Here is a 23,967-nt window from a genome sequence, read left to right as displayed (position 1 = left end):
GAGCGAGGACTCAGATCCTTTCGCTAGTCCACTTCACCGGGGTAGTGCAGAAGCCAGGAAAGTTTCCCACAGTAGTGTGACCATTCCCCTGCTTACATATAGTTCATCACTTGCATGTGTTTCGTTACTTATGATGCCCCAGTAGGTCTGATTCTTCCTTCACATCCAATCTTCAATGCTTTCTGTTTTTAACTACATCCTTGAACACCATGCTATTAATTTTGCCTGCCCATGCCTGTTGTAAGTTGAAAGCTTAGCACCTGCTGTGAGACCCATCATGTTAACGAAGCAAGCCTTGTGTCAGCTCTGCCCTTTTTTACTTCTGAACACCCCATCTGCATGCTTTACATCAATAAAGATTAAGCTTAAAACGCACCACACCGGGGGCAGCTGAAGAACACACCAGCTTGCAAAGATAATTCTGCTGCATCTGCACGTGACAAGAGTGGAGTTGCAGGGTGGTGAGCAATGCAATGGCATTCTCAGGGCGAGGGACAGCCAGCCATCTGGTTCCAGTCCAGTTATGAACACAAGTCGTCCTTTTATCCAGGCCCGAAGGAACATGTTTTCCTCTTTTTTTTTTTAAACTTATATAAACGAACAAGAAGCGACAAGAAAATATTTGGCCTCCAGATCGGATAGGCCACAGCCAGACTCTGCCCTGCATTCCAGTTAGTACACATGGGTTTGGCTTCCCACCCAAGGGAGGAGAAAAGGACATTGATGATCTGGGATCAAGATACCAGTTTTGTTGATATAATTATTCAGTGGAGAATCCACGACCCTGGACGTCAGCCTCGGAAGGTCAGTTAAATGCCCAGTTGCAGTGGCGAGGAGGTGGTTTGGCTGGGCAGTATGATGTGGCTATGGAATGCTGTTTAGCTATCTGCCCCTTGCATGTATACACTCAGACCCCTCTCCAAGATCAGTCCTCAGAGACCTAGGAATTAAAGTCCTTGCTTTGTGGAGATTATTGCCTAGGATTGGTCAGAAACTAGAATAACCAAGGAACTTTGAAGGCTGTGCTCCCTGCAGTCAGAACTGCTATTAAAGACCACAGGCCTTCCCCCATGTAAACGCAGAGTAGCTCTGGAGACTTCAGTGGAGTCATTCCAAACTCATACAGGTGTAACAGAAATCAGAATCGGCCCCCATCCCCTCTTAATGCCTCTGAACACCTCCTTGGGGAAGTGGTTTGATACAGGAACCAGTTCTGTGCAACATCAGTTTATATTAACACCCCTTTAGGATCCAGTCTAGCTTCCTTTGACTTCAGTAGGAGCAGGAACAGGGCCCTGGCTTGAAAAGAAAGGATTGATTCTCTCATCATTACCAGAGCTGTCCCCCCCCCCCCCAATTATGACCCTTATCCTCCCCGCAACGGGCTTCGAGGGGAGAGGAGACCTCAACACCCACTTAGGGGAAACTTTACTCTCCCCTTGAAACTGACAAAAGGAGGACTACAGCATTTCAGCTCCAGGCCCCTGGTTCAAATCTAGCCCAGGTGCCCAATCCTGGGAGGTACTTAGGCCCCTTGCAAGGGAGCGGAGGACGCTCTCAGCACCTGGCAGGATCACATCCAGTCATTGCTATCTGGTGGTTGTCGAGTGGCTTTTGTGAAATGAGCTCGGTGGGTCTCAGCCCAACTTGTAACAATCACATTTTATGTTCACACCATAAAAAAAAAAAAAAAAAACATGCCACCACTGTCGGTAGCTTTGTTGCTCAAACAAGGGCCTGATTTTGAGAGCCAAGAGCACCTGCAGCTCCCACGGACGTCAGCGCGGGTGCTGGGTGCTCATGAGATCCGAAAATCAGGACCCAAGTCACCTTTTTAACCTTCCCAGCTCCCTCCCAAGTCAGCATGGAGACACATGAGTGGGCCAGTATGGGGGGAGCCAAGAAACCCGCATGGCTGCACCACTGGGCCTGTGAGTTGATGTAGTTTTCATTCAGGACACTGCCATCAAGAGCGAGCAGACGATAGGTTCTTAAGTCCATGGATTTAGGGGGGAGCTAGTCCTTATATTTAGGTTTATTTCTCATACAAATTGATCAGAGTCCAATACCTTGATTTAAAGGTCATTCAGCACCCTCTACACATGTCCACATGGGGTTTCTGCATCGCTACTCTGTCCAGAGAGCATGAATGGATGGGCTGTGTCTGGACATGGGCCGAGTCACTTTAATTTGCAGAGCTCCTACCCTTCTTCGGAGACTCAGGGACTGATGTGACTGACAGAACATTCCCATCTCCAGCTGACTTCAATGGCAGCGGGATGATGCCTTCAGGGCTGAAGGCCTAAGTTGTGTTTCATAGATCCATCCCACAAGGCTCAGAGCATTCCATCCCATACAAATACTGTTTATTTTTGTACTGCAATAATTTTAACTTCACTGACCACCAAGATGTTTACCCTCTGGGTGAGGACTAGGGGTGCTATTTTAGACAATCTAAATTAAGAGATTTTCCAAGAACCCAACTCTGAAATCTCTTTATTTAGTCAATGGTAGAGCAAAATCAGTCTTCAAGATTAAAGATAAAAGCATCCCCCTATTTATTAACACTATTACCGTACATTTCTATTTCAACATTTGTCTGGGATACAGGGCATCTGTCAGATGAAAACAAAATGGACAGACCTCCCAAAGAGCATAGTGGGTGATACCTCTAATGAGAAATAAGTTAAATCGTTTTTGCCAGCACAGATTTTGAACCAGTGGCTTTTTCTTGTGTTATCTGCCACTAGGCATCCAAAGGGAATGGATTACCAAGAGAACAGCATTTTCCACTAGTTCTGGCAAATTCATCACAGTCAGAGATGTACACTTAGGATTTTTCATAATGGTAGTATTTACATTTCTGTCATACCATGATCCCAAAGTTCTTTATATTCTCCAACAGATATACAAAGTACACAAGGGTAACTTCCTCCACTACTGAAATTCATCCCCCTGTGAGGTTGAACCCTGCAGCTGTTTAGAACACACAGCAACATTGCAGACGATCTTAGTACCAGAAATTAAAAGTAGTGTGTGGAGTTAAAACTTCTAGTCTCTGTTATACTGGTGCAAATCCAGAAGAAAACTCCATGATTTCCATCTAGTGATTCCAGTTTTACATCAGCGCGAGAGGAGAAACTGGCCTAGTGTAATTACGCAGTTTGAAGTTTAGGCAGGCAGAAAGTAATTTGAGGAGATGGAAAGAATTTGGCACAAGGACCATGGTAAACATTCCTAGTCTTGCAACAAGTGCCAGGGGACCTTTAATGGCTGCAAGTGGTCCATTTCAAGTCTCACGCTGGTGCTAGTGACAGACTATATGGGTGATTTAATCACACTCTCCTGCAGGACTCCTGCATTACTCAGATTACAAAACCCTTTGGAGCAGGGATGATCATTTTATTCTCTGATTATACAGTGCCCAGCACAGGGACTCCTACGTACCATGAGAATACAACAAATAATAATAATTCCCTTCCTGAACCGTCTGCTCCTATGTTGTATGGCCTTGGTCAAGTCATTTAATTGCCCATGCCTCAGTTTCCCTATCTGTATTGGGGAATGTTTGTGAAGTGTTTTAAAATCCTTGGATGAAGAGCATTATACAGTATAAGAGCAACCTAACAGTAATATCTGTGCACAACAGCAGATTACTGGTAGCAGGATGCGGTAGTTAAAGGGACATTGCGAGGGCAAATTTGTAAACACACTGTAATTTGGCTAAACACCTTTTTAATAAAACTGAAGAGCAATACAAAGTTTTTCAAGTTTTAAAAACAAAAAAATTCAACAGAAGCAACTTCATTTAAAAAAACAAAAAACAAACAACAAAAAAAACACCTTCTCCTGCTCTATTGGTGACCTAAAGACAGCCACATTGTACTAATGCATGAAATCCTCAAAGCAATATTGGCTAGAAACAAGTTATTCTGGTTAATCTGTAATAGTTATCCTAGCCAAAAGAAATGCAGAAAAGTAACAGAATAGAATGGAAAGAGTTTTAAAAATCAAATGTATGTTTACTCTTTAATGATCTATGGTGTTTGAAAGAGAGGCAAGGATATTATTATTCTTCAGAAACCACTTTTTATCCTGACAATACTCCAGTGAGCTTCCTACCCCCTATGTCTAAATCTCTCTTGAATTACACCTGAAATGTATTTAGTGGTGCCAGGCTACAGAAATAGGATTTACACTGTGTCGCTTGTTATGGTGCAAACAGAGAAGAGGCTGAGTAGACGGGCAGACAGAGACATGGTTTAGAGATGGATAGTTAGAAAAAGGTAGCAAGCACTCAGGAGCTGGAAACAGAAAAGCAAATGTGGAAGGAAGCAAAGGCTATTAAGATCGTATGGCAAACAATGCAGGCAAAAGGGGGACAGGAAAAAGACTAAAGGAGGAAATGAGAAGCTAGGAGAAAAGCTGGAGGGTGAGGTTAGAAGGAGCAATTGTTTTTGATCAACCTGTCAGTTTTTTCCAGGAAGTTACTAGTTATTTTTGGCCAAGGATTCCTGACTCGTGAGAATCCGTGCAGGGCATGGGGAGCTCTGTTCTCTTGTGCTGTTCACAGGCAGAATGTCCACAGCAAGTTCCAACAAGGTTACTGACTCAGCAGTTTGTAACCGGGTCATGTCTTGCAATTTCCTACTTCCCCAACCCACATGCATAGCAGAGAAAACCCCTAAAGAGGGCAAAAGCTTTGGCCTCCAGGCTACATTCAGACACAAACCAAAACTTGCCAAGGCAGCAAAAGCAGGCGGGTCATAATTCAAATCAGAGTCCAGAGGGCAAACAGCACCAGTGATCCCCCAAACCCCTCCTACCAAAGCCTAGCAGGCTCTCAAAGGACAGCAGCCCGTATGTCCTGTAATAGACAGGTCAGCCTGTATGTAACAGAAGTACAGACCGTTCAACATATAGCATCTTCTGCTGACGAGATGGGCGTTTGGGAATACACTACAGACCCTTCTCTTCTCCAGGGGCTAGAAATCTTCTTTTATTCCCATTAGTGCCTCTCCCCCTCCCCATTCTCTATGCTTATTCGTTCTCCCAAACACTGGCCCACCTGGCAACGGCCGTCTCTGGCCGTCCCTGGGGTATTTCTGGCCCAACTGGAAACACTGGAGATCTCTTGGGGAAGCATGAGCATGGGAGGTTTCCAGCTCAGTGGTTCCAAAGAAGGTCAGGGGGCACATCTGAACTTTGGGGTGCTTGGCCAAACGTCTGAAATAGATCCCGCACTAGGGCCCTGATCCAAAGTCCACCCAAACCAATGAGAGGCTTTCAGCTGACTTCAATCAGTTCTGAATCAGGCAGGAGTTCGCTCAGGCCTGGGGCATGCTTCCTTGTATCAACATTTTGTGCAGGAATTTGATTGTGTTTCGTTTTTAAGCCTTTATGGGTTACCGAAAGCCAGAATTTCCCCCCTTACCTCAACTGCCATAGAGTTAAAGGCTGATCTGCTTGTGGGTTATGGTCCAACAGGGTTATACGGTATCATCCATGAACCTAGAAAACCCCACCTATCATTGCAGGGGCGTTTGCCGCGCATATTTAAAAAGACAGAGGCAAGGTACTCCAGTGAATTGGCCAGGATAGCGTAGCAAGTAGCACGGGGCACCAGAAAGCCTCAGTTTCTAAACCCAGCTCTTCCACAGACTCACTACAGGGACTTGGACAAGTGACATTGATTATTGGGCCAGATTCTGCTCTCACAATGGTGTAATGGAGCTACCCCATTGTAACTGAGGCCCTCTGAGTATCATTCGAATCACACGTTTACTGGTGCTGACCCAAAGGAATTACTGTAGAGCTACAGCCATGTGAGATGAACATTTGGCCCTCTGACTCAGTTTCCCCATCTGCAAGGCAGGGATAATAGCAGTTGCCTTCCCTGATTTACAGGGCTAGTGTGTGGATGAGTTTGTATTTATACAGCACCATATTTTGTAAAGCACCGTACAAGTGCAAAGCCTTATATTTTTGATTTATTCTGTTTTGTCATTACCATCAAAGGGTTCATTCCCCTCCCCTCCTGAGAACTAAACAAGCAAGTGAGAGGTCACTAGGAGTGGGATGGAGAAAGCACATTCCATACAGTTCGTTCCCTCTAAAAATGCAAATGACATCAAATCCTGCCGTCCAACCACACAAGGGAATCTATGGAAATACCCAGCAGCCAGTGACCCACCCACTCCTGGCAGAGTGACGGGAAGGAATTGTCCAGGGTACACAGTGGGATGTTTAACCTAATCTCATTTCCTCTTTGGTTTCGAGAGGAGCAGCAAAAGCAAGACACTGCTTGGATCTCCAGAAGGTCTGCAACGTGTTTAGGCAGCAGGTCCATTACAACAACCACCACCAATAAACCCTTCTCCGCAAAGGCACAAAGGAGCTGGGAATGCAAATGCCAAGTACGAGAGAGACCTAGGGTGGGGCGGGGGGAGGAAGAAGGGTGTCACAGTCGGCCTGCCTCTCTCGCCAGATGTCATTCAAGTGCAATTCGAGAGACAAGGCGGTGAGGGAATATCTGTTGTTGGACCAACTTCTGATGGTGAGAGACACGAGCTTTCGAGCCACACAGAGCTCTGCTTCATCTCTGTATGGCTCCAACGCTGGCCTCTTTCACCAGCAGAAGCTGGTCCAATAACAGACATTCCCTCACCCGTCTTGTGTCTCTAATATCCTGGGACCGACAGGGCTACAACTACACGGCATACATACAAGTGCAATGTGAGTTGTACTCGTAAAGCCGGAAGTCGCTGGCAGCCGCAGGTGCTTGGCAAGTCTGGAACTTAAGGCCCTTCTTGCTAAAGTGAACGAACAGATAACAGGGTTGCAAACAGCAGTTGCCAGAACAGAAATGAAGCCTTCCCCTGCCCCCTCCCTAGAGAGGTGTGCAAGTCTCAGCAGCCAGCAGAACCTGTGTGCAGAGGGGCTATTAGGGGAGGGAGTTCTGCACACCCCAGCCGTGTCCGTCTGCTGCATTGGACAGGACTGTGTGTGGGTGGACAGAGCTGGGGTGAGTTGTGCTCTAATGCATCAACCCTTTTCCCAGCCTCCTCTCTGCCTCAAACTTCCCCCCCCCTCAACTTCAGGTTTTAGTGGGGTGGGCGGGGGTGTATCCCATGCCCTGGGGAAATTTGCCAAACCCGTTTACTCAGACTTGGCACAGAAAGAGAATTTGGCTCTCAGTACACATACGTCCAGGACTCGTGGTCAGTACAACTCAGGCAAATCCAGTCTTGCACAAGCGACCTGGATCAGTCTCTGCACCTTAGAGGGCCTATCCTGATACATCGTTATGGAGAGAAATTCTTCCAGCTAGCAGATACTCCACTGATGGTTTTGTTAAGCAAGAAAGGTGCTAAACTGAGTGGCTCACTGGAGGCCAAGGCAGAAAAACCTGAGATCAGAAGAAAGGTTTCCATTAAATGATTTTTAAAACTTCCAATTAAAATAGCTGTAGTAAAAAAAAAAAAAAAAAATCCCCAGAGGCAGTGTCTGAAACCCAAACATTTATACAGCTAATGAGAACATCCACAGTTACATTAGGTGGGGATAGACATGCTTTGAGAAGGAATACAGGCTCAGATTCTTAAAAGGTTTCAGACCCCTAAACGTCCAGTGATTTCAATGCGAGTTAGACCCCTCAATACCTTTGAGGATCTAGGCCATAAGCTCTGGGGTCTGTAAAATCACAAACATTGGCAGGGGGGCTCAGAGATTGCTGTGGAATATCTGAATCTTCTTTCAGCTCATCTTTTTGAAATGGAGTAGTTCTCAAGTTCACTGTATCCCTTTAAATGAGGAAAACTGACTCGGATGGCAGAAGCAGGAATAGAAGGCAGCCCTTATTTAGCAAACACAAAAAAAGACCCTAAAGCATGGAGTAATTTTGCTGAAAGGGAGCCAGACATAATAGGTTCAATCCATATCCTTCTGTGAACTCTATGCAGGTAGACCCCTGAACCCACAGGCAACCCCGTTAACTTCACTGGATTTGCTTCTCAGCAGGAGAAAGGTTGAAACTGCATATTTCTCAGGAAGGTGACTTGAGTGGAGCTCCACATAGGTGAAGGCATCCACCCACGAAGAGCTCACTGCAGGAAGTTCTTCTGGCTTCAATGACACCAGAATTTGGACCAGACTATAACCCTGTTTCTCCAGTGGTATTTCGTTCTAGAGCTGCATATTATGCACACTGGGTTTCTTAACTTCCTGTAAATCCTTTCCTTTGCATTTCCAGCCCTGTGGATTGCAAAGACCTCAAACTAAGACATTACAGAACAGGAAGCAAAGCACAAAATGCAGCTATGATTTTCAGTGGGTCCTTAATCACAGGGACTGATGATTGTCACCCACTTTCTGTCGCTGTTTAGTTAATACATTACAAGCGTTTATGCTTTCAGTACTGACATTTGCTTCTCCATTTGGCTTTGGTGGATTGCCGCAGAATCGCCACCACCAAGCCATGCTCTACATTGGAAAGGGCAGATCTCCACTTAATACCCGCCTTTAGCGACTACAACCTTGTGTCAATTAAATAAGGAAAAGTCCAGAGGGAACGTCCCAGCAATGTTTTACATTTTCAGCTTGGCACAGAATAATTTCCCAAAGAGTCTCTATACTGTTAGCCATAAAATGTCAATTTCTTTCAGGTACCCAGTGGCTCAGCAAATACAGCATCAGCCTTGAATTAAAAAAAAAAAAAAAAAAAAAAAAGGAGAGCCAACCTCAGCTGTCCAGGAGATTTTCTGCCCACGGCAAGTTCATTAAAGACAACACAGTCTTCATGAAGAGTAAACAGTGATGATTTGGGAACAATTATCTGGACGAGGGGCAGATCAGCAGGATTTCAGAGGCTACAAAAACATTGATTCTACTGTAAAGTATTTCATACCACAAAAAATAGACAAGAGGCAGATACAATATGATAATAGAAATCATGTATCCTCTTGCTACATGCACAGGGACAGAGAAAGGAGGTGTCACTGAAGTGACAGGGGTTTAAGGTACTGCTGCATTAAAATGAAAAAGCCTCTTGTACCATAACTTCACAGTTGCTGAGTTTTCCTTAAAACATTCCTCGTAAGGCAAGTCATTTTCAACCCTAACCCAGTCCCCTTTAAACTTTCATTAGGAGGAAAGAACATGGATGCTTTAATGATGTACTGAGTTTGAGAGTCCTCAGCCACCAAAGAACAGGAGACGGAATGTAAGTGACATAAACCATAGTAATTCAGGACACAAACTAATGTCTTAGCATAGATAATTGTCCAGGACCAACTTATCAGTACCTTCGAATACCATGGGTTTCAATTTTCCTTAGGCTTTAGGGGGCCAAACACTTGGGTTTCACATTGGCTCATCTCTCCCCTACATCATTCATTATTTTTGCTTCATTGTACATAGTGTTACCAATGAGATGGATAGGGACTGTAGAGACAGGTGAATGGCTGGGTGGGGAGACAGAAGAAGGGGTGGATGGGGAATGGATGGACTGGCTAGTTCCTGACTTGGGTTCACACCTGCTGAAGCTGTTTTCACAGGGCACCCTGAGCCTGATGAATGGATGGCTGCCTCAGTCTCACCTGATGCATGCCACCACAGGTAGACATATGGCTCCAGGTGCCAGATTTTAAAGGTATTTAGACACCGTAAGGAAGCAGATAGGTGCCTAGTAGGATTTTCAACAGCACCGAGGAATCAAACTCAGACCGATTTCATAAACACGTATGCCTTTAAAGATCTGGCCCCAGATGCTAAGGGGATGGGTAGAAGGAATGAGGAAGACAGACAGGGATGAAGGGAATTAACAGAAAGACAAGTGACTGGATGGAGAGATGGCTGGCATCTCTGTCACCTGGATATACATCTGCTACAAGTAGATGGATGGGGGGAGGGTGGGAAGGAGAACGGATGGAGAGTGGAGAGGGCTGGCCAGGGCCAGCTCTCACCTGGGAGTACACCCATTACAAGTTGGTGTAGGACGCCCTGTATGAAGAGATGTGGGGGTGGATGGTGGAGGGGTGGAAGGAAGCTGGGGGTGGATAGCTGGGGGCCGCGGGCGGACGCCGGGGGAGGAGAGAGATGCGGGGCCCGGCTCTCACCTGGATGTAGGCCCGCTGCAGGTAGCTGTAGGGCACCCGGCGCTGGAAGTCGGCCCGCACCTCCTCGCTGGCGCGGTGCCGGGAGGCGGCCCCCAGCCGGCGCCCCTCGCACTCCCGCAGGCAGCGCGCCCGGCGCAGCACGGAGCCGAAGAAGGGCAGGTCCCCGCCGGCGCCCGGCCCGAGCCGCCCCGGGGGCTCCCGGCAGCCCAGCCCGCAGCGCAGCCGCGCCTCCCGCAGCTGCCGGTGGCTGCTCAGCGCCCGCTCCAGCCAGCGCACCGCGCCCGCGTAGTCGCCGCCGTCACACGCCTCCACGCCGCGGGCGAAGAGCGCGTCGAAGGGCGGCGGGGGCTGGGGCGGGGGCTCCGCGGGGCCCCCGGCGGCCTGGCCCAGCAGCGGCAGCAGCAGAGCCCCCCAGAGCCGGCTGCGCCAGCCGGGGGCCATCCGCGCTGCGCTGGGGGCGGCCGGGCGGGGCTCCCCGGGGCAGAGGCAGGCGGGGGCCGGGTGCAAGCGGGGCTCCCTAGGCTGAAGCCGCGGGGCTGGGCTCCGGCTCCATGTGCTGCTCGGGGACCTCCCCGGCTCGCCGCCTGCTCCTCGCTCGGCCGCCCGGGCGTGAAACTCCACCCCGGGCTCGGCCAGCAGCCGGCAGCTCTTAAAGGCACCCGCGCTGGGTCACACGCCCCCCTCCTGCTCCGGAGCGGGGCGGGCAGCGGCGTAGCCCGACTGCCGCGGGCTCCGCCCTGGGAATCGGAGCCGCCGGGGGCTGGGGCCGGGCAGGGTCGCGCTCAGCCGGGAGCTCAGCGCCGGCCCGGGTCAGTGCAGCGCGCCCGAGCCCCTTTCCAAACGGGAGGGAATGGGGAGCCTGCAGCTCCTGCCACTGGCGGGGCCCCCAGCCGGCTTCAGGGGCAGCTGGATCGGGCCCCGCAGCCGCCCACACTAGATCATCCGGCTGCAGCTGAGCAAGGACGAACGCCCCCCGCCGCTGCCCCAGCCCCATCTGTGGCTCTAATTCACGTCGCCGGCCAAGCAGCGAGTTGTCTTTCAGGCAGTGCCGACGAGGTGCCAGTAGCCATCCCCGTGTTTGGTGTGTTCGGTTCTAGGGCAGAACAGAACAGAAAGGTTTAAAGATGGAGGGACCTACCTAGGGAGGTGGTGGAATCTCCTTCCTTAGAGGTTTTTAAGGTCAGGCTTGACAAAGCCCTGGCTGGGATGATTTAACTGGGAATTGGTCCTGCTTTGAGCAGGGGGTTGGACTAGATGACCTTCTGGGGTCCCTTCCAACCCTGATATTCTATGATTCTATGAAGGAAGCCATGAAGCTGCTACCGGATAGGAGGTGGCGCCAGGGTGACCAGATGTCCCGATTTTAGAGTCCTGAGATTCGGGGCTTCCTCTCATACAGGTGCCTACTGCCCGCCCTTGCCATCGGGTCCCCCTAAGTGGTGCACGAACTTCATTCAAGCCCCGGTCACTACTGAGCCGACCCAAGAAGAGATGTTCAGCAGCATTTAAAGCCCCCGCTGAGGGTCAGAGCCCCACTGTGCTAGGTGCTGTGTAGATATAGATAAAGACCCTCCTTGCCCCAGTGAGCTCACAGTCTGCACAAGTGGAGAAAACTGATGACTAGGTTGTGGGGGGGAGAGGGACTCGTCATAAATCCAAAAAGTCTCCTCAATTTGTTGCAGAAGTACCCCTCTGCAGCCTGTCCCCTCTGGTGCAAAGAAACTGGGGTCGCTCTGATGCCTTTAAGGCATTGGGACCTGGGAAGATAGGTCAGAGCGGGCTGAGCTGGGGGAGTTAGGGGGATAGAAGATAATGAATAAGTGCTGTGGGAAGGAAGCCCAGTTTGTGTACAGATTTCTAGCTACATGCCCCAGCTAGCAGGCCTGGGAGGGGCAGTGTTTGGTGTGGTGGGGGTTGAGAAGGCAAGGAAGTCCCTCTTAAATGATCTGCTTCATGGCTGTAACATTAAAAAAAAAAAAAAAAAAAAACACTTCCCAGCTGCAGGCAATGTATTTTCCTCTCTCCTGCTCCCTCGACTTCCCTGTGGTTGCCTAACTATTTGCTAAATATTTTGTGACACTCTTCAGTCTGCTGAAGAGTGTCACAAAAGGATTGAGTCTCTGGCTTCTCTGTCCCCCTTCCCACCTACACAAGCCTCCAACCTCTAGGAATTTTGCAAATAAATCATCAGGGATGGGCACAGTGAGCCAGAATGGAGAGGTCTGTGAAGCATCCTCCTCATCTCCCAGCTGTGTGTAGGTCTCTCTCTTCAGGGTTCCCTCTTCCAAAGCTACAGCACCTGCTCTGCCAAAATATTAGTCATTTTGGATTCATTTTAAGGCGGTATTTTCTGTTCAAGCTTCTCATTCTTGCAATGAAGTATTTGGCAAATGCAGCTCAATGAAACATTCAAAAATCGCACTGTACACTGGGGGGGGGGGGAAATCTAACTGTAATTTCAACTCATATTGTTGAATCCTTGACAGCAAAAAAGTTTTTAAAAGAAGTTTTGTTGATGTGGGGGAAAGAAGCTTTCACTGCACAGGGCGGACTGGGCAAAAGTCTGTTGGAACCTTTTTTTAGAAACCCAGGATCTCATTCAGTTTCAGACTGTCAGCTCTTTGGGGCAGGGCTCATTATTGATTATGTGTTTATAAAGCACCTCGCACAATGGGCCCACCAAACTGATCGCTGCTGAAATGTAAATGTTTAATAATAATCATGGAAGTAAACCTAGACCAGCCCTGGCAGGTGCCTGTCCAACCGCTTCTTAAAAGCCTCCTGCGATAGGGATTCCACAACCTCCCTTGGAAGCCCATTCCAGAACTTAACGACCTTTATAGTTAGAATGTTTTTCCTAATATCTAAGCTAAAGCTCTCACTGCAGATTAAATCAGTCACTTCTTGTCCTACTTTCACTACAAATAGTTTATTTGACAAAAAGTGCAATTGAAAACTATCAGTGTATTTGACAAAAATAGTTTTGGCCGATCCCAAAACAGCTAGAGGAAGTGATGGTGCTGCCATCCCAACCCCCAGATCCTGATTCCTCACACACCTGCACCTGCACCTCCTGGCTTGAAATGGTTTCTATTATATAAAAGGGTTACAGTTTAGTTTAATAGGAGTGGGAAAGGGTACAGCTGGAATGCATTGTGCCCTGGGTATTCTGGTCTGCTGAATGCTCCCTTGGGGTTAACCAAGGGCTTTGTGGGCTAACCCAGGTGTTCAGGGTGACTCTCTCCCACCTGCTCACAACAGGAGGGAGCATTGTCTGTGCCCACCAGAATAAACCCTCCTCAACTGCTGGCAACAAAAGCACTCTGCTGCAGGCTGTACAGGACTCAATCCTTTCCCAGCACACGCTACGCCCCACTTTGTTACACTGGAGTGCTCAGTCCTTATCTTCTGGACTCCAACCCCTGTTCGCTGGTTTCACCTCAGTTCAAGCCTCTCCTTAGCACAAGGCACCTAGATGTGTCTACTGTAAAACCAAATTAAAGTTTGTTTAACAGAGCTTGAGATAGAGATTCAAATAAAAGCAAGTTAAAAGGTTTGGAAACATAGGGTTACAGGTAAAAAAAAAAAAAAAACCCATAAAACACAGTTGATAGCTTATCTATTTACTAGCAAGTTAGTTTCCTGTGTTTTTCACCCTATGGTCAGTCCTTACAGTGCTTGTCCAGGCCAGGAAGCTGGGATCTGCCTTTCATCAGATAGTCCCACTGGCAGCATCTCCTCCATAATGGAAAAAATCTTGTACCCTTTCCTCTTCTCTAATACAGTTACAGACAATTGTTTCTCCCCCAACCCCACCTCCACCCCGGGGGTCTCCTATTCACAGATTTTGTATTTGTCTTTGTAAATCCTCAAACCTGCACCTGGTTCAGACAGTAAACTTAGGGCTGGCTCCAGGGCTGGCAACAGTTCTTGGAGTTGATTGAGTTAGCCCTGGGACCCGCCTTGCCTCAGGGGACAAGTTTCACTTCAACAGTTTGAAGACCTAATAGTCTACATTTTACGTCTCTCACAAACTATTCCCCATATAAACATCTTGCAATAACTACGAGGATCAGCTAGTTCTTAGCTTTTGGCAGACACCATGCACGACCCGTCTGTAGTGAAATATTGAGAAGATGGGTGGACGCAGGGGCAATATACTTGTCTGAGCATCTCTGAGTCACAGCATATGAGGCTGCTCTAGTATATGCTGGGAGTCAAATTGGTCCCAGAATCAAAGGGGTGCAAAGATGGAGTAAAGCCCCCCCACTCCTTGGCTGTATCTCCTGAGAGGCACAAGTCAGAATCAGTAGGCTGTATTTGATTTCTTCCTCTATTCCCAAGTCAATTACACCAGTACTCACAGCACATGGTCAGCATTGAGGCCATGAATAGGAAGGAATGCAGAGCCTGAACGAATGGAAGAGAGTGAAGTGAAATGAAATGTTTTCTTTTAGTGTGTTACCTTTTCTAAGCCAGATGTTCTTTTCAGAAAAATCTTTTTGAAACAATCAAAAGGGTTCTTAGGCACAAGGTCTTATTTTAGAGCCGTGTCCTGTCACCTTAGTCATTGAATGGGCCTGATTCTGATCTCACACCAGATTTACACCAGCGTTGCTCCATCCACAGAGTTACATCACTGTATGACCAGAAGACATGTATGAATGAGGAAGAACAGGATCCCACCCTTAGTTCCAGCAATACCAATATCAGTTAATTATCATCATAATTTGTAACCAGGCCCCAAGATGCCCGAGACAGCTTTCAAGCCTTTAATGAAAGGAATACTAAATATGCAACAACTCGACCCGCGTTCAGCAGCTGCTGATCCTGGCTCCTGCGAGGTTGTTTTGAAAGTTTTTTTTTTCTTACATGAACAGATTCATCAGAAGCTCCCCTCCCAAATACACCCCCCGATGATTTGGCAACATGACAGAAGAAGAACTTTCCCCAAAGAATGCATTTTAAGTAGAACTTATTTATCTGGATCCATGTGTCAAGCTCCCCTTCTGTTTTCATTAGCAGTTTTTGACCTGATTATTCACCTTAATTCACAACTGAACGTTGCAAATCCTAAATCAAACACTCAAAGCTGCGCAGCCATTAACCGTAAGTAGAGATAGGTTCAAACCAACAGGTAAGCTCTGATACTTCTAAACTGCAGTGGCTTGATCCTCAGCTAGGGTACATCACTGTAGCTTTTTTGAAGTCACGGGATCTCTTCTGATTTACAATAGCTGAGGATCTAGCCCTGAATCAACATCTGATTTCTGTGGCATATACCTATCTGTAATCATAATTCCCTTTGTATTCAGAGGAATGGTGATGGTGAAGATGGATGGATGAAGGCAAGGTGAATACAAAGCTTACAAAATGCAAAAATAAATGCGGTCCAGATTAGGAATATCTTTTTATGGAAAACTCACCCCTTGAGTCATTTAGAATTAGACTAATCAAAGCCCTGGAGACCCCTAAGGGGGAGAACCATTGGCATGGGAGGGAACAGTAAGATGACTTCTCTCTCGCTAATTCTGTATCCTTTGTTTTACTCAGAAGGAAATCAATAAAATGACATGTTGCAAAAGATCAGGAGGGGATGGAGGTGAAAATACAGGGTGCATCATGGCATTAAAAGCAGGGATGAGAACGCCGCATCATCTACTCCTGTGGGTTTAGCTATCATCTCTTTGCTGATGACTCATAAATTACTCCTCCACATCTGACCCATCTCCCTCTGTCCAGTCCTGCATTCCAGCCTCTCTGACGTAGCATTCTGGATGCCCCACCAACAACTCAAGTTCACCTTGGTTAAGGTGAGCTCCTTATTCTTCCTCCCAAGCCCTGTTCACTTCTGCCTTCCTCTGTTGCTGCTGACAACACCTCATTGTCACCCTGGGAGTCATCGTCAACTTCTCCTTCTCCCTTGAGATGCAGGCCATGATCAAATACTGCATTTGCTCCTCCACAACATACACGATCAAGAACCTGACACTTCCTCTCTGTCCTGACAGCTGAACACTTGTTCAAGCCCTGCTCATCTTAATTACTACAGCCATCTCTTCTCCAGCTTCCTATGTCACCCTTTCCAGTCTGTCTAAAGCTTGCCTGTTTAACTTAGCTTCCTTGCTTGTCCGTCTGAACATGCTACCCGCTCCTTGTACCCTTCCGCTTGTTTCCCTCCACCTACAATTTCAAATCTAAACTGCTTGTCCTCACCTTTGAGATCCTACACAACTCTGTTCTGGTATAAATCTCAGACGTTGTCCCTTAACCCATCTTCCCCACCCTCTGCGTTCCACTAACAATGCCAGTCATGAGACCATGTTCTATTTATTGCTCCCATTCCCATCCCTGTGCCTGGGCTGCCCTGTATGCATATGTAACCCACCGGCAAGTGTGTGTTACAGGTCCCCTCTGTGTTCAATCCACAGAGGATATGATTTGTTAGCTCAAGCTGTAGTCATTTATGCTTTTAGCTCTGGAAGTTCATGGTTCAATCCCTGGTATGTTGGCTAAGAGGGCGGCATTAACATATAGATCTCACTTTGCAAAGTAACCATCCTCTCCCCTTCCAAATTCTTCCCAAGATACCCTAGTAAGAAACAAAGCCAGCTCTGGGTTGTTCCCTCCTCTGAATCTCCCAGGGTTCCCCTCTTTTCTGATGACGTGTTTTTGGGTAATATCCAGCTCAAGTAGACATACCTGTGCTAGCTCCAATAGCTAAAAACAGGAGTTCAGCCGTGGAAGTACGAGGGGTTACCGACCCCAAGTGTGCAGCTAGGGCCTTGGACGGGGGGGTCATTCTCAGGGGGGCTAGCCTTAGCCACCACTTGCGCCGCAACAGCTGCATTTCTATTTGTGACGCACTAGCTGTGATGGAGCTAGTGTGGGTGTGTCTAGATCTCGACTGCAAGCTCTGTGCAGTGCTCAGATACCCGGGGCATGGATCGGACATAAGAAATTACACACAAGAGAATAGAATTGTACAGTATCAACCACACTGTTGGCACGGAACAAATTATATATCCATATATCGATAGCAATAGAGATATAGATAATTAATAGTAAACAACAACATGAATAAGAGGCTTCTCTGTGTTTCCATGTGCAGACAGTTGTATAACTTTATTAAATGCCAAATGCCTGCACACTTTGCTTATGTAGAAACTTGGACTGCAGTGCAGTTATAAATTAAAAACTAATAAAAATAAAGTTTAACAAGTACATACAAAGTACATAACCACAGGCTCACTAGTGACTGGGAGGGGTTGGCCAGCTGCCTATGTCTTTGAGCACGGATTTAAAATAACTCCGAAACACCACGCTACTTATTGTGCTAACAATTACTAATGCTAACAAATAATTAAACTACATTTTACATAGCACCTTTCCTACCTTAGTGTCACAGAACGCTTTACAGACTTAAAGAAAGTTGCAGAAACTAACAGAAAAAACTTACATGATACTAGGAACAGCAAAAATATATTCCTGGACTCATGTGGTACAGATATATTCAATACATAGTCCAGAGTTAATGAGGCTCTTGAATGGTTTCATTGTATAACTTTTGTCTGTACTAAAGCTGTTAGCTACAGTTATCTATCTTTTTGGTTGTATTCTGTACACAAAGGGCCAAATGTATCCCTAGTGTAATGCCACTGACATCAGCAGCATTACAAAAGGGACGAGTTTAGCCCAAAGCGTATATATGCACAAACATGCACACACTGGCTCAGGCTGTACGTTTGTGAGAGTGTGATCTACACCATTGAGTTAGGGGTTGATTTCGGCAAGGCCCCGGTTAGTCTGTTCAGTGGAATGGAGTGAGAGGCCAGTAAGTGAGCTCTGTTTTGGCAATGCGCGAAGGATGAAATTCACACAGGTGGGTTGGGATTATCCAAGGCCCACCACAGCATCAAGCCCTCCATCGCTCCTCCTCTAAGGGAGGGGGAGGAGGGACCAGCAGCCATGCAATGGGTCCCTCTTATGTGGCCTGCAAGGGGCTTGTGGTATTTGCACGACCATAGAGCCAGTGGCCTAAACTCCTGCCCAAGTGGCTCAGAGGAACTGTGGTGTTAGCCCCAGTCCCTCCACTGTAACTCTCAAAAAGCCAGATTCCTCTCGCTTTATGCTTGGTGACGTAGGATTTCACCATGAGCACCTAAGAGTTTATCCCCTACAATAGGGTAGCACAGCACGTATAAGACACGCCGATGCATGCATAGAACTAGGGGTGCTGGGGGTGCGGCAGTAGCCCCTGGCTTGAAGTGGTTTCCATCAGATACAGGGTATACAGTTTGGTTCAATGGCTCTCAGCACCTCCACTGTACAGATTGTTCCAGTACCCCTGGATGCATGCAAATGGAAACAATCACATCTGGTTACTGTTGGCCTGGGTGAGTTTGGGTGGGATCTGTCCCTGCTGGGGCTTGAATCAAGGGTAGTGGCCACAACAACCAGCAGCTGCTGCGTATGCTCTAGTCATGTTCCACTATTGGGCAGTACAAGCTTTTGCCTGGATTCACACAAATTTCTGTCCTGCTGTCTTTGTCTTTAACCACAGAGTGAACCTGACTACAGTTGGCTTCCCACAGCAACAGAGAGATCTCCTTCATCACTGTGGATAATGCGCAGGAACCAACTGATTTCACAGTGTACTTTGGTTGATCTGCCTCATCCGTGTCTTCTCATGCTAATGCTCCCCATGCCCCAAAACATTGCCCATTGCTCAGGAGATAGGCCAAAGGCCAAGACAATGGGGGGGAAGAAATCAATACGTTAAAGAAGGAGCTACCATTTCAGGAGGTCACTAACTCCAAGCAGTTGTTCTATAGGCAACAGATTCTGGAAGGCAGGTTGGAACTGTCATAAAACACAGAGATGGTTCTGGGACAAGATTCAGAACTGAATCACTGCCTCAGAGATATGCATGAGAAACTTGAGGGAGTTTGGGCAGAGACAGAGAAAAAACATGCGTGCCTGACGTGGGGGTGGGGGGAAGGGAGTCTACTTGTGTCTATGGCAACAAAGTAGTGATTCAAGAAAAACAAATCCTTATTTGAGATTTCCCTGAAATGTGGGTGATCAAAGGGAGTTAGAACATGATTGCTCTCTATAAATATATCAGAGAGATAAATACCAGGGAGGGAGAGGAATTATTTAAGCTCAGTACCAATGTGGACACAAGAACAAATGGATATAAACTGGGCATCAGGAAGTTTAGACTTGAAATTAGATGAAGGTTTCTAACCATTAGAGGAGTGAAGTTCTGGAACAGTCTTCCAAGGGAAGCAGTGGGGGCAAAAGACATATCTGGCTTCAGGACTAAGTTTGATAATTTTTTGGAGGGGATGGTATGATGGGATAGCCTAATTTTGGCAATTAATTGATCTTTGACTATTAGCTGTAAATATACCCAATGGCCTGTGATGGGATGGGATCTGAGTTACTACAGAGAATTCTTTCCTGGGAGTCTGGCTGGTGTGTCTTGCCCACATGCTCTGGGTTTAGCTGATCACCATATTTGGGGTCGGGAAGGAATTTTCCTCCAGGGCAGATTGGCAGAGGCCCTGGGGTTTTTTCGCCTTCCTCTACAGCATGGGGCACGGGTCACTTGCTGGAGGATTCTCTGCACCTTGAAGTCTTTAAATCATGAGTTGAGGACTTCAGTAGCTCAGACTTAGGTTAGGGGTTTGTAACAGGAGTGGGTGGGTGAGATTCTGTGGCCTGCGTTATGCAGGATGTCAGACTAGACGATCATAATGGCCCCTTCTAACCTTAAAGTCTATGATTCCACATGTCAGTATAGTACCGTAGCTAAGTGACCAGACTGGGTATAAGGAGACCAAACTTTTAGTCCCAATTCGGTTTCTCATTTACTGAATGACCAAGGATTCCTCAGTTTCCTGATCTGTAAAGTGGAGATGATACTGCTCATGTATCTTTGTAACACGATTTGATATCTACGGAGCAGATCTTCTGGGGATGTAATCAGGAAAGCCCCATTGACTTCAAAGCACTAAGTGTTATTATCAGTGACAAGTCAAGGGCCAGGAGTAGGTCATACAGGGTCATATTGAACAAACAAATATAAAGTGGATATTGGAGAGACTTGGTGGGGGAGGTAATATCTTTTATTGGACCAACTGCTGTCAGTGAGAGAGAGGAGCTTTCAGGTTGTTCTTCAGGGCATAAAATGGATATTACATTTTAGCACCAAGTTAAAGTTGTTAGGGAGGTAATACGCTATACGGGTTGTGTACTGCAAGGATACATTGGCCAAAAGAGGGAAAACAAGGAAGCTCATAAATGGATGGATTGTGTTGCCCTGAGTGCAGGGGATGGGACGAGATGACCTACTGAGGTTCCTTTCACTCCTTCACTTCTATGATTCACATGGGAGCAACTCATTGTCCATGAAAATAAGGCCTTGCTAGTGCACTGGGGATGAGACAGTAGGTGAAGATACTCAGAAACATCTTGAGGTTTGTTTTGAATCAGTTTGTATATCTGGGTGTGAATGTTTAATGGGCCAAACCCATCCCTGAAAGGGAAGTCAACAAACTTACACCAAGACTAAATGTGGCCCGGTTTGTTTTTAATTTGGCTTCTTTTTTTCCTGTACATTTTCTCATATTTCTGTTGCCATGGTGCATTTATTATCTTTGTCTTTAACTTTGTCACTTTTGGTCCTGTCCCAAAATGCCCTTCATCAATTAAACAGTGTTTAAAAATAAGATCATGTGAAACCTGCGGGTCGCCTGAGCCAATTAAAATAGACTCCAAATTCCACTCCAAAACACACCCTGAAAAGAGCAAGGCTTTTATCTATCGACCCTTATCCCCAAATTACCCAACAGTGGAAGACTAGTAAATAAAGCAAGTATTTCCTTTCCCAGCACAACTCTCGACTGGATTTAGATCCCACTTTGATTGTGGGAGGAAAAAGGGACATTTAAAATATGAAAGACCCAGAAAGAATATAAGGGAAATTTAAGCCCAATATTAGGGAAAACTTCCTATCAGTGAGACCTATTCAGTTAGGTTTCCCGGAGGCAGCAGTGAGAACCCCATCACTTGGGAAATCTAAAAATAATTTAGACATGCATTAGATAATGTACTTTAGAGAACAATGCACTGGAGACCGATGGATTAAATGCTTATTATTAGCAGTATGACAGAGGTCCCAGATCAGAATCTTATAGTCCAAATAGCCAAGACAGACAAAAAGTGGGAGGGGAAATGATCTAATACAGTAGGTCTTTCCTGGTTTTAATTATGATTCTATGAAAATAGAGGAGAGAAACTAGAAAAGATGAGTTCATTTATTTAACATGTCTTATGTTTCCTAAAATTTTTGTGTCAAGATTCAGCATTCTTCCAATTACTACAGTTCTAACAAATCTACCAAAATAAATAAATCCTTATTTTTGGATTACTACTTTGCAATAATAAAAAATATAAGAAAAATGATCTACAGCTAAGAGGTACAATACTCAGTGGCTCTTTGTGATTATTATGGCCTATGAAAATGTAAACTGTCACTTTAAATCAGGGATGGGCAAACTACAGATGAGCTCCTACTGGGGAGAGGAGCCTGGGGCTTGCCCTGCTCCGGTGCTCCAGCCAGGGAGCAGGGTTGGGGGCCGCTTCGCACAGCTCCAGAAAGCAGCAGCATGACCCCTCTCTGGCTCCTACTCATAGAGGCAGCCAGGGGCCTCCATTCCACATGCTGCTCCCACCCCAAGCGCTGCCCCCACAGCTCCTATTGGCCGGGAACCGCAGCCAATGGACGGGGTGGTGTGCAGAGCTGCCTGCTGGTGCCTTTGCTTCTGGGAGCTGCTTTAGGTAAGCGCTACCCAGCACCTGCACCCCTGACCTCCTCCTGCACCCCAACCCCCTGCCACAGTCCTGATCCCTCTCCCGCCCTCCGAACCCCTCAGTCACAGCCCGGAGCACCCTCCTGCACCCCAAATCCCTCATCCCCAGCCCCACCCCAGAGCCTGTACCCCCAGCCACAGCCATCACACACACCTCTGCACCTCTGCACCCCTGCCCCGATCCCCACTCCCACCCTCCAAACCCCTCAGTCCCAGCCCAGAGCACTCTCCTACACCGCAAACCCCTCATCCCCAGCCCCACCCCAGAGCCCACAGCCCCAGATGGATCCCTCACCCCCGCCCCCATGCCCCAACCCCCTGCCCAAGCCTCGAGCCGCCTCCCACACCCTGAACTCCTCATTTCTGTCCCCATCCCAGAGCCCTCACCCCCTCCTGTACCCCAACACCAATTTCGTGAGCATTCATGGCCCGCCATACAATTTGGATACCCAGATGTGGACTCGGGCCCAAAAGTTTGCCCACCCCTGCTTTAAATGCTCAGGGTTTTTTTTTCCTGGTCCTGCTTGCAGGCCAAGGAACTCAGTAGGGAAATGTATGATCTGGGCCTGGCAAGGCTAGCAGTCAGTCAGTCAGCAGGCAGAATGTCTAGACTAGAATAAGGTGCAGTGAATTGTGCTTCTCTGTTTTAGGGAGCAGCCTGTTTTGTCTCTCTCTGTTTTGGGGTTCTTGTGTGTTATCTTTCTGAATTTTAAGAAATAAAGTAGTGTTACTTCAGACTTCCAGCAAGAGTATTGTATGTTTTCATCTAACTTCTCTGTGTTTGTTCTGTGACCATAATAATTATATCCTCTAATACAAGATGGAAAGATCAATCCAGGGCAGAAACAAAATCTTTACTATGGCAAAGTCAGGCTGAGACGGGTCATTGGACTTACTGTACATGTGCAGAGGAAGGCTCAGGAGGACACAAAGAAAACGTAAGGATAAACAAATTGTTAAATGAATTTGGCAGAAACATTTTTTTTCAGTAAGATGCTTCTTTTATATAGCAACTAATGTTCATCCTAAAGGATCCCAAAATACTCTTCAAACTGTATATATACAAGAATAATTTCTCTACAGCTACTAGGCAGACAGCAAACATATAATACACTGCTCAGATGTGGGAAAAGAGGAAACTTTAACCCACCAAGGACAGCAGGGCTAACTTCTGTCCTGAAGGAAAGTGCCATGGGGAGAACAGACAGGGCCAACATTTTTAAGGTCTTATTCAATAGACAGTAAACTGCCAAGAACTCAATGGGTCCGATTCCCCTCTCACATTGGTGTAATTCAGGAGTACGCCCACAGAAACCAGTCAAATTACACTGGGGGGTGGCCATTGACACATCTCCAGTTACCTCCAGGAACAATGTGGGCCAGTCCCCACCTGCATGACCCCGCCCCTCCTGGCTTGACCTCACGTGTACTATGTGTGCAAGGGCATGCTGCATGGAGGATGCCATTTTGAAGAGCAGGCTGCCTCACCCCTGCTGGTGTGATCACACATGCATGATGTATGCGAGCTCATGCCGGCAGAGGTGGAGCAGTGTGCTCTTCAAAGTGGCATCCTCCATGCATGATACAGGACAAAATCACATCCAGTTTTGTCTGGACAGGGGACAAAACAGGAGTGTCCAGCTTAAAACTGGATGAATGGCCTGCCTACGCTGGTGTGAGGGGAACGAGGCCAAGTATTTCTACTCTGGAAGGATGAAGGGCCAAGTGAATCTTACCTGGATTTGAACCTCTGTTTTCAGGGAGTCCAAGGGTATCAACCACAGATTCGTAGCCCTCTGAACCTGGTTGTTCTGCACTGCTTAGGCATTACAAAGCAGCTGGAAACAGGCAACTGGGGAGTCCCCCACAAGTTCCTCTATAACACCTGCCCATGCAGCATAGGGGGAAGGGCAGGGGCAGGAAGAGGTGTGCCTAGGAATGAAGATGGGCATGAAACCACCCCTGCCCACCTC

At 47.2% G+C, this 23,967-nt stretch overlaps 1 protein-coding gene and 1 long non-coding RNA gene across 3 annotated transcripts in view; one reads left to right on the top strand and one right to left on the bottom strand.

Moving 5' to 3' along the window:
• P3H2 (prolyl 3-hydroxylase 2) overlaps nt 1-10,782 on the bottom strand; it is a 126,220-nt gene extending 115,438 nt beyond the window's left edge. Inside the window, exon 1 of one of the 2 annotated variants that reach the window (XR_012160700.1) lies at nt 10,116-10,767. Coding sequence is in view for 1 of the 2 variants with exons in the window: in XM_073359044.1 (XP_073215145.1) it covers nt 10,116-10,556 (441 nt within the window). In the remaining variant the exon portion in view is untranslated. Of the gene's footprint in view, nt 1-10,115 lie in introns of both variants that reach the window. The other variant, XM_073359044.1, reaches the window with a different exon arrangement.
• A 25-nt stretch (nt 10,783-10,807) lies between these two features.
• On the top strand, nt 10,808-19,044 carry LOC140917051 (uncharacterized). Its single transcript, XR_012160702.1, has 5 exons — nt 10,808-10,924; nt 14,996-15,224; nt 15,431-15,468; nt 15,669-15,928; nt 18,679-19,044. It is a non-coding gene; the product is annotated as an uncharacterized lncRNA (long non-coding RNA).
• The last annotated feature ends 4,923 nt before the right edge of the window (nt 19,045-23,967 follow it).

The sequence above is a fragment of the Lepidochelys kempii genome, chromosome 9, assembly GCF_965140265.1.
Source record: "Lepidochelys kempii isolate rLepKem1 chromosome 9, rLepKem1.hap2, whole genome shotgun sequence".
In the NCBI taxonomy this organism is placed as follows: Eukaryota; Metazoa; Chordata; order Testudines; family Cheloniidae; genus Lepidochelys; species Lepidochelys kempii.
The sequence above is the reverse complement of the archived record's forward strand: the minus strand, read 5'-3'. Positions and strand labels throughout refer to the sequence as shown.